We start from the raw sequence: 15,257 nt of genomic DNA, 5'->3' as shown, positions 1-15,257 counted from the left end.
CAAGAAGGCAATGGAACTGTTCTAAATATAATGGTTTAAAATGTTTGCTATTACTGTACAGAACAGCTGGCCTTTAAAGCAATTACTTCAGTAAGTTGCACATCATCAATCTCTCAGAAAGATGAGTGTGAGTCTAGAGAATGTTTAATTCATGGCCTGAGAGACTCTTCTCATTGTATTTCTCTCTCAGGCTCCAAATCCTATCAAATAGCTGTCCGGGATGTGAAGCTGTTTTTCCCAGAAGGGCTGTGCTGCGCCGAGTGTCAGACATTGAAGGAAGAAGAGGTAGGATTCTGTCCTTTCCTGAGGAGTATCCTGCTGTGTCAGAGCAATGGCTTTGGCCCTGCTATCCCATGACTTCTTTCCTATTATGCTTTAGGTAATGCTTTTTTTGCTGTGTTTCACCAGCTGCCCAGTTTTCCTTCTCCTGTGGATGTTCCTACCACAATGTCCTAACTTTGTATTGACCCAGACAGTCTCAGTGGAAAAGTGCTCTGTCAGATATGTTTGTTCAGTAACCTGTGCTGTAAATTCAAGAGGGATGAGGGCTCATACTTCAGCAGCAAAGTTCCCAGATAGAGTCAACATTGCTTTGGAAGCAGGTCACGGGAAGGGATAGCAACATCATCGATGATTGCTAAGACACAGCTGGCCCAGAGGCTGTTTTTTTACCAGCTTGCGTCATGTAGCGTTCAGGAATGGAGATGAAGTGGGACTGCTGGTAATGTAACTCACTGGTTGCTGAATGTCTCCCCCAGAGTCTGTATACATCCACACACTCACAGCACGGAGCACTGCCCTATTTGTGTGACAAGGGTGTTGTCCCTTGTGCCCTGCCAGCACAGGTACCAGTCCACAGCAATGAAAAGGGTGGAGCTGTCTCATGTAAGACATCTCATACTATAAAGTACAGGCACTGTTTACAGAGCTGCTGGGTGCCTGCATCCTTCCCTGCCCGCAGATGGAGGCGTAAAAACTCGGGCTCTTGCCTCTTGGTTTGCATTGTGGGCAGTGCTGAGAAGCATACCCAGCCCTGGCGTGGCCTGCTCCTGCTCAGCTGGCCCTTCACACTGCGTAGCTGCTGGTCTCTGATCCAAACCGTTGTAATTTGCCAATGGCTAAAATGAAACAATAAGTCTTTCCTGTTTCACTAGTTTTGTATTCCATTTCCACTCTGATATTTCTTCTCAAAACCATGAATGGGTTATGCCCAACAAAGGGAAATTTTTGAGCCTTGCTACATCCACGTGGCACAGAGGTGACCCAGCTGAGTTAGTCCAAGGAGATTAGCTCTGGAACTGAAAGCAGCCAGCCACATCTGTAATATGCTTCACTAATGTGGTTGCTCTTCCTCTGCAACTCGGTCCAGAGCATCACGACTGCACTGTGCTGGGACGTGTGGATATGCCAGTTCATTCAGAGACAGAAGGGAGCTGCTACATACCAGGGTGGCACTGGATAAAGATGTCAGACACTCAACAGTCCTTGAGTTTCTGGCCTTGAAAAGCTGGGAGCCTTAGAAAGATGTCTGCATGTAGGACCTTTAAAAGGATGACAAGATGCTGTACTGAATTAAGCCCCAATAAAAAAGAATGCATGCAAAATGTTCTTGTATCTCTAGACAAGCAGGTGTTTTCTAGGCTGGTGATTACAGAAGTACACAACACCAACAAAAGCTTCACAGCTTGCCTGAATCAATTATTAAGAAGTGTTATCCTTCCTGATTAGGTAATGATGTTCACGTGACTTGCTTCTCTCTCCCTCCCTTCCCTCCTGCAGGTCTATAACCTAAAACGTGACCCCATACTCAGTTTGGAAATCAAGCAGCGCAAAATCATAAAATGTGAAACAGGAGGGCACCTCAATTCATTGGGCTCTGAGCAACCACGCAGTCTTGGTAAGGAAATGTGTAACTCTTGGTATAGATTGAGACTGTTATGGATTAATTGGACAGCGAGACAAACCATCTGGTGGCAGCAGGATTTGGTATTGATGTCCTTTCAGAAGGGAGAGACAACTCTCGGCTGCAAAGAACAGCTCGAGTGGAATCCAGCCATTTAACTGTTTACCTTTCAACTGTTTGCGTTTCAACACCAACTTGGCCACGGTGGTTTGCATGTCCATTCAAAGCCTGCCACAGGAGAGGCCAAGACACCATAGGGATGGGCGACGGTGAGACGTTTTGTTCTGTGAGCAGTCATGTTGTCTGCCTTGACTTCAGCAAGGCTTTTGACACCTCCTCATAGGAAAGGAGGACGGTGGCAAGTCAAGGCCTTTGCCTTAATGACAGCACAGCTGCTCGGCAGGCACCAAGTCGCTTTTGTGTTAGGGGGTCTCTGAAGGAGGATTTTTCCCAAGGTAATTATCAATGAATTCTTTCCACTGTCTTACGTTGGCTTTGGGCTGTGCCCTACACATGCTCTGTGATCATTACAAAAATCACAAATCCTCAGGCAAGCTCCTTTTCTTACATTGCAGGAAGGTTTAAGGCTTAACTGATCCCTGCAGTGAGGGGTGAGGCCTATCTCAAAACGTTACTGCCATCTCCAAGCCGTTGTGTGAGTCCTGAAACAAGAGATTGGCAATTGTGTGTATGTAACAGCAGCTCTTTGAGGTGACCAGGCTGTTCTGCGTGTAGCTGCCTGACCTTCTCGTCTGGGGAGCTGCAGAGATGTGGGATCACATTGTTGTGTTTCCTGTGGGATATGTCAGCTCAAGCTGTGTTTGGAGCACAAAGCTGCAGCGAGAGGAGACTTGCACATGTTCCCAGTCCAAAATATCCTGTGTTGCTATTGCTGACAGGCAGGGTATTTCCCCCAACAACTTACTGCACAGTGGGAAAGGACCAGGCCTGTAGCACAGGTCTGCTGTGACTCAAGACCTTCTTGATTTTTGGAAGAGATTGCAGAAAATTAAATAAATAGCTTGTTGTGGAGAGAGCACAAGTATTCTGCAAGCTTTGTACAGCCCAGTGTTGGGAGCAGATCTCAAAATATGTGCCTCTAATTTCCTGCTGCGTGAGGATCTCTTTGCTTTGAAGATGTCTAAGCAGAGTAAAAAGGAAACCAGCATAGAGCCCTGATGTGTTTGTGTCTCAGAAAATGTATTTCAAAGAGTTAGTGTCCTGGAAAAGCAAGTCCACGTGATCTCTGAACCGTCAGGCACAATACAGTAAGCGCCTCCAGCAAGGCAGACTCATCATTCACTTGATGGTCGCGTCTTGAACACTAGAGGTGGCTCTTGCACACAAAGAAACCTCTCCTTTTAGCTAGTAATTATCACAACGCCGCTGCCTAATGGAGAGATTTATCATGAGGAAAATATGAAATACGTTAAGTCTTATGTATGCTGGTCAGAATTACATTTTGGATTATAAAAGCAGCTGGATTAACAGATTTCTTTGCTTGGAAGAAATTAAATAGAATAATATCTCTTGTAGCAAACCAGCAGCTGTCCTTGTCTGACTCCTGAAATGGGGTCACTACTGCTGTCTTGTGATCTCCAGATCTGTACACTTAGGCATACAGCAGTCTGATGGTTCAGGATGAGCAGTCACATCTGTGAACATCCCAAATGATATAGCAATGCCTGAGTGCCCCTGATCTTCCCCGTACTTGCCTGTGGCAGGGAAGAATTACTTAGAGGACTAGCAGCTGAGGGGGTAGACATCAAATAAGCATCTGTTGTGTTTTGATTTTTTTCCTATCAGATCAGCCATTGCTTGATAACCTCTGCCAAACCACTTGCCTCGTGTTGCCTGGGATAATCCTGCGGGGTTCAGAGCACCCACCTTATGTTGAACTGCTTGATCAGCTTCTTGGCAAAGATTTCCCGGTGACTGGAGTACGCCTCACCGTCCTGGACGCACCACAAGCTCACTGCATCTCTGAGATACTAAGCAGGGCAAAGTGCAGTGTTGCAGCAAAGGTACGAAACAGCTGGAGTTGTGCTTTTGTTCCTTGGCACAAAAGAAAAGCCTTTTAATGCCATGCTGTGCTGAGATACCCAGGCTAGCTCTGAGCAAACTTGCTTTGGTAGCAGGACTAGCACAACATCTAAGCTCAAATACCACTGGTAAGTAATGTGGGCAACGTGCCTTGCTAGCTAGTCCCTGCCTTGGGTTCCTGTATCTCTCCTGGCTCCCTGACACCTAACCCTGACATCAGGACGTGTGAACGCATCCTTAATGAGTAGCACATCCCCGTTAAACATTTTATTCCGTTCACCTCTCAGTGCGCAGTTGTTGCTGTTATGTATGTTCTGCTGCTGTAGCCTGTCTTGTTTTGCCAGATAAATACAGTTTCTGTTTCCCTTTCTCTAATCACAGCCCATTAATCCTCTTCTACAATGCTAAATAACCCTTCCACTGTTTGGACCGTGCCCTGGAGTTCTGGGCAGAGCTTGCAATTTGCTTCTTCAGCTGAGAGCTGAAGCCGCAGTCCAGCGTGGGGTTTGAGCAAGTGCTCACGGGGCTTCAGCACGAGATGTGCTTCGGGGGTGAGGACATACATTGCTTTCCATCAGCTGCGTGTCTGGCCCAAACTGTTCTTCTCGTTGCCCTTGGGGTAGGAGAAGCCCACCATTTCGGGAACCTCACTAGGGCAAAGCAGTAAGGGAGAATATGCAAGAAAGTGCTGTCAGGAGCACGGCGTAAACAAGGGGGGGAACTACTTATAGAAGTAGCAATCAACAAAGGGCTGTCAGGGCCACACAGCAGCCCCTCGGAGAAGATGCAGACAAACGTTTGTGCTTCCAGCCTTTGTTATAGGAGTGCTGGGTGTTATCTGTAATAAAAACAGGTAAGATCTTTTTAGGCTGTGATTTTTTAAACTGACAGCATCCCTTTGAAGTACCTCTGTATAGAATAGCAATTACATCTAGCATCCAATTAGCCTAAGCACTACTCTCTCCTCCCGCGGTTCCCCTGAGGATGCCATCCCCCTGCGCACAGGAATGCGCGCAGCTCTCTAGGAAGGACAAAGCAAAGCAGAGCCATGGCAGCGGCACTGCTCTCCTGGTGATGGAAACACTTGCTCCTGTCGGAGATGAATTACTCTGGGCAGAGCTGGCATGTTTCCAGAAGGGTCTGGCACTGCTGAGCTGAAGGTGAACATTACAGTGTTTACTTTCCCTTGCCAGAAGGGAGATGGGCTCCTTCAAGTAATAAGCATTTCTGCTACAGTATCTCAACCTTTACAGTTATCTCTGTATTCCTGCTTCCAGCAGCCTTAGTGACTGAATAACACACCTAAGTAAGCTGCTTATTTTCACTCTGAGAGAAGGGAACAGGAATTATATGCCATAGGAGTGGGATAACTAACAGTTCAGACATCATACTCTCAATTTGAAAGTGTCTCTTGCTTTGTAACAACTTTCACCCCCCCATGCAGCACACAAGCAGTTACCTGTGCTGTCAGCGGTTCATCAGTGAGGCTCACAGACTTATTGACTCTGTTCTTCCCTCTCTTGCAGTGTTCCCTCCTAATGGACGGTTTGTGTCTGGTGCTAGCAGCGCAGCGAAACAATGCAGTCATTTGCTTCGACTCCTTGCTGGACAAGTAAGTGAGGACAACATGGCTCTAACAGCACTGTCTCAACCCTCTGCTAGAGAGCTGATGATCTGAGGGAGGGCAGCTGTCTGTCTTCTCTGTAATTCACTTCCAGTTCAGGCTCCCGTGAGGGTAGGTGCCACTCAAAGGCAACCCACTCTTCCTAAGTTATGTTGTTGTTAATGGGTCAATACCTCAGAGTGTTCCCCAGTTTCTAAGTCACGTGTCCTGTACTCAGGACTTTAAATACTGAGTTGTGTTGTTTGTTAAAGACTTGGAGTGTCTGCGAGGCTTGGCGGCGTGGGTTCACAAACACGGGGAATTCTCTGAAATAAGGGCTCACATTGGGAATAGACCTGCTGAATCAATAAAACTCCCAGGAGAAATATCTTAGCAGTTTCTACGTTTGCTATGAAAAACACCAAAGAGCGAAATCAAAAATCAGCCTCTTAAATAAACCACCCGAAATGCTGGGTAGAGGATTTATAAGCCTGGTAAAACAAACAGAACCCCTCTACAGGGACTGATTAGTGAAATAGAATGATTATCACGCCAATTAACCCACTGTCCCCCAGAGGGAAAGTTTCCTTGCACAGGGGCTGGTATTTGGCAATGCGATGTGTAGCTCATGCACATGGTTTTGTCTGGGAAAGGAAGCCAAGAGAGTCTTTTTTCTGACACGTTTGGTATAGAGCAGTCCAGCAGCCACCCCGATAAGGCTGTCGTTGCTTTGGCTGTACCATCTGGAGGACTTCCAGATAACGCTGTCAATGGGACAGGAATGGGGAATTCAAGGATGCTGGAGTTCCCAAGCATCAAGGGAATCAAATCTGAACGTGCACGTTGGTAGACACCTTGGAGTTCTCTGATGAAATGTTACAGGGCTCAGTCACAAGGCCACCCCTGGGAGGAACAGTTGGAACAAATTTCGTTGGTAACTTTTCAAAAATGTTTTTAACAGAATGACAAAATGTAGACATTGCTCCCACTCATTTAAAATCACACCCTTGGGAGCCACGTCCCAACCCTTTCACCCTGCGAGGTACAGCACTAAGGGGAAGCAAAGGGCAAGTTACCCAACACCTTCCTAGTGAGTTTTCTCCCATTCTTTCCGTGGTTTACAGGAAGAAAGGGAGCTGTTGGGAACCCCAGAGATCACTGCTGAAGGTAGTTCTGGGAGAGTGCACTACAGGATCCCCCACCTCTTTATTTTCCCCAGGCTTTTGCTCATCAGAGTCATGGGTGCTTCCCTCGTCTGTAGGCTTAACTGGATGTGTTTTAAGATTGCCAGTCTCAAGGCAGCACCCCCAGAGCAAACCTCGCAGTGGCTTCCCACTGCCATTTACAGTGAGCCAAGGGGCTAAGAAGCAAGTGGGGAGGAATAGGTGCCAGTCTCAGCTGCGTCTCTCACCCCTCATCCTGGCCTGTGCCAGTATGGCTGTCTGGACAATGGCTCAACTTCCCTGCTGAGCTGCAAAGTACATGGGCATAAATTATGGCTGTTAGGAGACACTCCCAAATGGCAGGATCTGCTCTGCCTCTTACCATGGTGCCAGAACTAGTGATCATGCAGCCATTTAAAACCAGCTCTATAAAAAAAAAAATAGTTGCCTGCATGATCCATGATGCTTGTGGAAGGGAGGGGCAGCACGGTGTGCCCAGGGATGGGGAGGAGGAGAGGCAGTGATCCTCGGGTAGGTCAACTTCAGCCCACAGAGAACTCATACCCTTATTGTATCATAAGCCACCACACTGTTTAAAATCAACTTTGCAAATATCTTTGAAAACCCAGCCTGACTTAGCTAGTGTCTCATAAGGACTCTTCATGCTAAGACATCTTCATTGCCTAGTTTATAAACATCTCAAAATAACATCTGAGGTTAATTACACTTATGACTCCATCAGAAGGAGCCACGTGACCTTTCTTGTACTGAGAAAATCCCTGTGTATTTATTTAATTCTCACTGCCACGGCCCAGGATTCCAGTACCTGCACAGGTTCTGGCCTGTATTTCAGCTGCATCGCTGAAGCACCACAGTGTAAGAGATCGTTTTGTGGCCCTGGGAGTTGATTCACAGCTGAGCCACATTACTTAGGCTTTGTGCCACGGGGAGAAGCGTTGCCATCTGTACGGAAGCCTGGGATATGATGTCAGAGATGGGCTGTGATAAGAAGGAGGCATCAGGTGTTGAGGGGAACAATGCAGGCTTTGCTAGTGTAACTGCTCGTAGTTCAGAGCCTGTTAAGGCTTTCCTAAGCCAGCTCTAGCAGTGGCGTATCAAGGAGAGACAATCAGTGGAGGATGTGCTGTGCAGAGCAGTTGCCTTAAGGACAGACTGAGACCCTCGTAACTGTGTAGTGGTTATTGCTCAGCAGCAGCAGTGCCCACTCTGTCCCTTCTCTGGACATCTATGAAGGCATCATTGCTGCACCAAAGGGCAGGAAGAACAGAGAAGGGGACAAAATTTATGCAGGTGAGGGCACAAAAGCAGCCTGTGAGCTTGATTAACTGCAAGAAGTGGAGCCAAAGTAGGAATCTGGGAGGGTTCCAAGGGCAACTCAGAGGGCAGAGTGAAGTAAGTGTTTGGAAGAGGTGAGGGGAAGCTGAAGCACAGCCGAAGAGCAGCAGGGACCGGGGGGGAGAATCCAGAGAAGGAAGTGACACAACCCTATCCGCAGACAAGGAAAAATGATGTGAGCCTTACCTTGCTTGTTCTGTCAGCATCCGCTTGCCTGGATCTCCAGTATAAAGCATTTGAATTTTCCCTGTCATAACTTGTTTTTAGAGCCAGATTTCCTAGCTGCAGGGTGGCAGAGGGAAGAATTTATGAGTAGATTCAAAGCAACTCCTGGAAGAAAGGCATGCTCTGCTTTTTATGCATGACAAACTGGATTTAGCTGCCTTAAGAGGTGATACTGATTTAATAGTGATTACTCCTCTATGGTTATTTGAGCTTTTAAAAAGTATTTTCAGATTGCCCATAAGGTTGTTAGGACCTAACTATATTGTTAACTCACCTAGTTAACGTTGTACTAACTCGGTAAGCAGTGTTCGACCAAAGCACGCCGCAAACCTGGCTGCATCAAGAAAATCAGAGTGTAGATTTGTACAAGGCCTTGTACCTTCCTGGTTTTAGACAATGTGGTGCAATCAGAACAAAAGTCAAGTGTTAAGAACCTTAGCTGGATGTTTTTCTCAGGTATGAAACATTCTTACCAAGTGTTAATTGCTGTTAGCAGGGAGTGATGTTATCCCTATAGGAAGCTTGTCTCTGGGCGCTTCGGAGGGAAAGGAGATGTAGAAATCAAAAAATGAATACACGAGATGTAAAATCTTGGAGCTGTTGAAAACCACTGAAGGGAAAACTGTTGCCAAGAACAATACCTGGATATGGGGGCAGGGAGCGGGGAGTGGTTTCTGAAGCCTCTGGAGAGTTTTCAAGCCTAAGACTCTGAGCAGAGAGGTAGTTTAAAAGGCAGGCTTGAAATTTGTATCTTGCCTTTGAATTTCTCTTGAATGTGTCTTGTGGTCAACTCATGTGTGGCTTGAGGTGGACCAGAGCAAAACAAGGACCAGTGAAGTAAACCCTGCTGCTGAAGGCAGCTTAGAAAGTCCTGGGTTTTGGGGAAAACACACAAATTATCTTTATTGAGAAAAAGACCTTTGCACAGAGCTGAGTATCTACATTTATGTGTATTTCCCACTGCCCCAGAGACCCCATTATGCAACAGGTCATTACTGTTTGTTCGAAGGCTTATATTTTAAGATCCAAATCCATTTATACAAAGCTTTGTAAAACCCAGGATTTATCTGTGTAAAGAAGTTCAGTAACAGATGCACATGGCCAGAGCTGCTGGCACAGAGTGTAGTCCTCCTCAAAGCTAGGTCATCTGCAGTCTCTGACAGCTCAGATGGCAAAGTAACACTGGCTTCCCTTTTTCTTTACCCTCAGGGTCTGTCGGCAGAAGCAGTCAGTCCTGGACACTGCACAGCATCTCCTTTACCCTCAAAATGAGAAACAGGTGAGTAGAGAAGTTTATAGTACAGATATGTGTCCTTTGTGCCCCTGTGATGAATGAAACTTGTCAGAATTGGTTGAATTTTAAAAGACAATTTCAATTTGAATGAGACAGAGGTGGTGCCTCGTGACAGCCCCAAGCCTTGGCTTACACTGAGAGCCCAGCACAGGGTGGAAGGTGGGACCAAAACCCTGCCAAACTGTCTGCCACGTTACAGCAGTGGCACTATTTTGAATCAAAATATCTGGAGACTTTGATAAAGATTCAATAATTTCCATAGATGTCAGTTACTTTTTATGAAGAATAAACAGTAAGATATCTGTGACACATGTCAAAAATAAGTGAGGGGAAATGTTCATCCAGCCCTACTGCCAAGCTGGCACATGTCCTGTGTTCAGGAAATTGTTTCAGAAGCCCAAATCCAAATGGAAGAGGAGAAATTAAGTCATTATCCCTTCTAGGGATGTGCAAACTGAATATTTTCTCAGTAGCTCATCTCAAGAAAGAAAACACGATGCTCCAGGTTTTTAAAGACGTGGGCAGCTAATGGGAATAAACTGCATAAATACCTTGAAAACTCTGGCTGTAATCATCAAAGTTTAGTACAAAACAAACAAGATATTTGGATAGAGGAGGCAGGGCCTGAAGAGTTAGGACTAAGAGGCATAAAAGAATTAGGGAAAATGAGAAATGGGAGCAAGTGGACAAGCCTTTCGCGTGGATCCCTTTTGCTCCCCAAGAAAACTCAGCAGGAGAGTGAGATGTGTTTGTAGCATCATATAACGCATCAGAGCTGCTGCCTTCAGCACCAGCGCTCTGAGGGTTGAGCGTTAACAGACCCAGAACCACCTTTGAAGTCTGTGTTCCTGCTTCTAACACAGGTAAAACTACCCCAAACTTCCCCAAAGTCGTACAGCTGCTGTTTTCAGCAGTTTGCCTAAGGCACAGTAAAATTCTGCCCGGCGTAGCTGGGATTGCGTGCGCTGTGGTGCCTGGGAAGGTGCCTGCATGGCTCTGCGACGGCTGCGAGGCTGTCACAGCCCAGCGCTCGCTGCTGCCAGGGTGCCAGGCTGTTGCCAAGTAATGTGACAGGGCAGCAAGTTCAGGCTGTCTTCTGATTTGCTTTGAAAAGGACATTATGTGTCTCTGGCTGACATAAAATCCCTTCTGCTTCATGGCTGGGGGGAATCAGCCTATCAGGAAGAGGCTTATAGTACTTTCTGTGATAGATAAGAGAAAAAGCAAATATGCTCAGCCCTTCTCCCTGCTCAGCCCTTCTCCCTGCTTCTGGCAGCCTTGGGCCACCGAATCGAATCCCTCTGGCGCTGGTGGAAGCAGGGGCTACTCACAGCAGCGCAGAGCTTAGCCCATGAGCCTAGTCCTGGGACAGCGGTGGGTGCAGCGTGTCTCACTGGGGGTTACAAGAAGCACAGCAGCAAGTAATGTTTATTTTCAAATGGGCCTTTTACTCCCAAGTTCAGGGGGGGTTTAGAAATCAGAGTGAGATCTGAGGAACAAGCTCACCAGGGAACGGCTGTCCCTCAAAGGATGGCCCTAGAAACGATGTTTGACCCTCTGATCTCATGCTAATGAGTTTATGAAATGCCAGCCAGGCTTTCTGGGTCAAAGCTAATGAGCAACAACATGATATCAGGCAAAGTTCAGGAGGGTTAAATGAACATGGATTTCAAGTCCTCGTGGTTTGAGCAGAGCTGCAGCATTTACTGGTGGAGTCAAGCCACAGAAGTGAAAAGGAATTTCATACTTGCTCCCTGTGTGATTTGGGGCTAGGCAATAGGATAAGGAATCAGCTTGCCGAATGTGGACTATTTCTTCTGTGCTGACATCTGTGTCTGGGCTAGTTGTCTTGCTTCCTTCTGCAGTCGCTGAGAGAAGCAAGCATTTCTACAGCACTTTTCTCCTGCCCTATTTGAAAATTCTACCTTAGGAGAAGATGAATTCATGCTTTGGAAGTTCCTCATTCTCAGGCAGTGACATGGTGGTGTCAGGGCAATGGTTGGACTCGATGATCCCAGAGGTCTCTTCCAACCTGGTTGATTCTGTGATTCTGTGACCCTGCAGATGCCTGCTCCCCACGCAGGCTTCTCCTGGGCACACGCAGACCAGCTCACCTCTGGAAGTGACAGAGCTGTGTTTTGTTGGTGCCACCATTAGCGGCTGTTGAACTTCCAGCGAACCTCTATGAGGTGGTCCCAGATGTCCCTACACCTGTCTATAGCCAAGCTGGAACCTCCCCAGCGTTAAGAGAGCGGTCAGGGAGTGCTGTGAGAACAGTTTCCCCTCAGGTGCTGCTCTGCACCGTGGCTGGGATGAGATCATGAGGCTGGGATGGCCGTCCCTCAGTGACAGTGCAGTACGTCATTGACCTGCCACCATCAGCGGGTCAGAGGAGGGAGATGGCATGGTGTCTGCGCAGCCTTCCTCAGTAAGAGCCCACGGATGTGCCGTCGAGCCTCCACTGGCAGGCACCACTCATCCCTCCTCTCTGCCTGGAGCCCTGAAGCTGTTGCCAGCAGCCACAGTGGCTGCTCCAGCATCTCCCTCCCTGCAGAGACGGCTGAAACCTGGGCCTAGAGCAGAGCAACACAGGGAAAGCACATCCCAGCCGCTCTTGGCATGATCTTTAGTCCCTCAGAAGCAGGCAGAAGGGCTGGTTCGTCCTTTAAAAGAGACTAAAAACCTATGAGGAGAGGCAGGGCGCTGGCAGGAGGAGGGCAGGAAGGGCTGTGTGGGGTGGGCTGTCAGCACAGCATGTATCACGCTTTAGGGGAACACGGTGTTCGTTAGCACAGTCAGAATTACAGACTGGTCCTGAAGCCCTTGGCACTAAGCTGGCATCCCCATCTCCGAAGCAGCCATGCCAGAAGAGCTGCACAGGAGCGAGGTTTGGGAAGGAGAGGCAGAGCAGCCGGGGGAGGGAGTTACATTTCCCACTTGTCACTTTGCATATTGTTGGTTTTCTTTGGTTCCTTGGAAATGTGAATCTTGAAAATGGCCAAACAGCCGTTACAACTAGCAGCCATTTCCCTGCTGTGGGACCAGCTCAGAGCCACCTCTGTGCTGGGATTAACTCAGCCTGGTTAGTGTCACTACACTGCCTGCCTGCTGCACACACAAGAGCCCTCGCTCTGAAAAGAAGTCCCTTTGCAATGCACAGCAATTGTAGCTCTTCCCCAACCCCTTCCTTCTTTTCTCCCCAGGCCGAAGAGCTGCTCTGTTGCCTTTTTGACTCCCTGACATCTGAGAGCATCCACCAAATTGAATCCCAGGATGGCTAGCCAAGATGGTCAAGGTCTGCAAGCAGTGCGTGGTTGAATGCCACGGCGGGTGTCTGTGCAGGCGGACACACAGGGGACACCCAGCCTCTAAGAGCACTAAATTTGTTTGTCATTAAACATAAAGTCTGAAGTATGGTATTAGCATCAGTAAGATAAATGAGAGTGGTGGGAGGAAGGATCAGTGCCCAAGAACAAATCTTTCTGAACCGTAGCTGTGGTTTCTAGTGGAATGCATTCGGAGACAATCTGCTTGTGTTCATGGAGCAAGGTTTGGAGCATTCCTCTGGCTGGGAAAAACTCTGGAAGTAAAGTAAATCCAGGGACAGGAGCTCCCTGCTGTCTTTCTCTCAGGTGCCTGGGGACTCCATCTTCCCCAGGCCCCAAAGCCATTATGGAGATACTCCATTTTCTGCTGCTACTGTGTTCTTTGAACCAAAGACAAAACCACGGTAAATAAAATGGAAATAGTCTGAGGGAAGGTTGGCTCCCTGGAGAGTTCAGGACACCAGGTAGAGCTGTTGAATAAGATTAAAAGCTGGACAGCTTAATGTTCACTTGCCTCCGCTCCAGCAGCCCTGTTAGGACCTGTCTCTGCCCAGCCCCAGCTCCCTGCCCTCCTGTGGGCACACAACCCTGCCTCTTGTTCCTCCTCCTACAGCAGCCACTGATCCTAGCACGATCCCTCTTCAACCGAGTCCTTGGAGCTCCCCGGCGAGGAAGCTGGCGTTAATACAAAGGTCCTCAGTCTCCCTGGGACCCACTGGACAAATTCAGCTCCTTTGGGGGAGATTCTTCTCAGCCCAGGAGGCCTCATCTGCCCTGGTAAGGCAAAGACTTAGACATGCACATGCATCCAGTTGCAGACATCAAGGACACAGCAAGAACAATCCCTGTGCGTTCTCTAAGGGGTGTTAAGGCAGAGCAGCGTGCAGCTGGCTGGCCAGCCCGCCTCCGGGTGCTGCTGGCAGGGTGAACCCCTGTGCACAGCCTTTCCCTCTGCGAGAGCCTGCTGTGAGTCCTCCTCCTCCTCCCCAGCCCTTAGCTCGTGCAGGCTGTGAGAGTTCAACACCTCTCAGATCTCTGTCTGCTTTCAAACCAGGCTGAAAGTGTCCACACCAAAAGGTGTTAGGGGTCTGGCCCTGCAAGTGCTGCTTCCTCAGCCAGTAGTAGTCTTGCCTCAGTCTCTCCCCTTCTCCAAGCTACCTTGAAGCAGCAACAAGAGTTTGTCCTGGTCAGCTGGGTGAGTGAAGACACAGAGAAGGGACCTGCCCCAACCTTGCACGGCAGTTTGGGGGTCAGAACTTGGAAGTACCCTCCAAACCTCTGCTCCTCAGCACCATTCTGCCTGGACAGGCTGGTTGGGCTTTACGGTGGGACCGAACAGCTCCTGAAGAGAAGCTCCAGAAACATGTGCCCGCGAGGGAAGCAGGCAGCTGCCCCGGTCCCCTGGGAGGACGACGGGGTCCCGGGAGTCAGCGTGACGGCAAAGCCTGCTCTGCTCCTGCAGCTAAGTAGGCCATTTCCTGCACTCCAGGCGCATTTCTGTCATGCTTGTAAGCCATGTATGGCTTTGAAACAAATGAAAATTAAAGGGATCCACCCCCAGCACTCGGGGAATTTGATCTGAAAAAGGAGCGTGCTGGAATAAAGCGCAGCCAGATAGCAGCTGAAAGACAAGGTCTGCAGAGCTACGTGCAAGCAAGGGGCACGCGGGGCCAGCAGCAGCCCTGCAGACAGCCAGCGTAGTGGCACATGGGCCACCAGCACCGTGTCCCACTCGCCTGGGACCTGTGAAAGATGGGATCGCAGGGAGCTGGACAGCAGGAGGTGACGCAGCAGGCAGCCTGGGGTGGTGACATCCCCTTCGGACAGCCCTGGCCCGGTCCAGGCTTGCCAGTGAGCAGGAGCTCTCCGAGCTTCACAGCAGAGGTTGAGACCACAACTCAATTCACCATCTAAAAATCCAGGGCCTGGCACCGACGACACCCTGTACCCCATCCCCTTCCGGACAGCCCCACTGCTGAGGCTGCTGCTTTGTGAGCCCCCATCCAGCAACACGCAAGGACCCGTGCCTCAGTTTCCCAGGCATGAAATAGAGGTAACAGCTCTGCCACATCCCCCGAGCACACCAGCAACATCAGAAAACTGGGGCAGCACCCAGATATCTTTGAGCGAGAGGCTGCAGCAGCGTCTTCACTTCCTATTTTAAAGCCCAGCTAATTAGTCGTGGTGTTACACACTCGCACGCCCTGCGCAGAGCAGGGGAAAGAATCCTCCTCTGATATTTCCAAAATGCCAGGGTTCTATAAATAACCTCGGCAGCCTTTCCTCCCAGAGCACCCCGCTCCTCTCCGGAGAGCTGACAACCAGGAGCACCACGGACCCTGCA

The 15,257-nt window shown here is 48.8% G+C and overlaps 1 protein-coding gene across 1 annotated transcript in view; it reads left to right on the top strand.

Annotated features, from left to right (window-relative positions):
• The window catches only part of DNAAF8 (dynein axonemal assembly factor 8), a 91,596-nt gene extending 78,636 nt beyond the window's left edge, over positions 1 to 12,960 (top strand). The window contains exons 29-34 of the mRNA XM_068420236.1: positions 191 to 285; positions 1,780 to 1,897; positions 3,710 to 3,927; positions 5,473 to 5,558; positions 9,503 to 9,572; positions 12,791 to 12,960. Of these exons, the coding sequence (XP_068276337.1) occupies positions 191 to 285; positions 1,780 to 1,897; positions 3,710 to 3,927; positions 5,473 to 5,558; positions 9,503 to 9,572; positions 12,791 to 12,868 (665 nt within the window). The 3' untranslated portion in view covers positions 12,869 to 12,960. The remainder of the gene's footprint in view (positions 1 to 190; positions 286 to 1,779; positions 1,898 to 3,709; positions 3,928 to 5,472; positions 5,559 to 9,502; positions 9,573 to 12,790) is intronic.
• Positions 12,961 to 15,257: the final 2,297 nt, after the last annotated feature.

The sequence above is a fragment of the Nyctibius grandis genome, chromosome 30 (assembly GCF_013368605.1).
Source record: "Nyctibius grandis isolate bNycGra1 chromosome 30, bNycGra1.pri, whole genome shotgun sequence".
NCBI classification, from domain to species: Eukaryota; Metazoa; Chordata; class Aves; order Nyctibiiformes; family Nyctibiidae; genus Nyctibius; species Nyctibius grandis.
The sequence above is the reverse complement of the archived record's forward strand: the minus strand, read 5'-3'. Positions and strand labels throughout refer to the sequence as shown.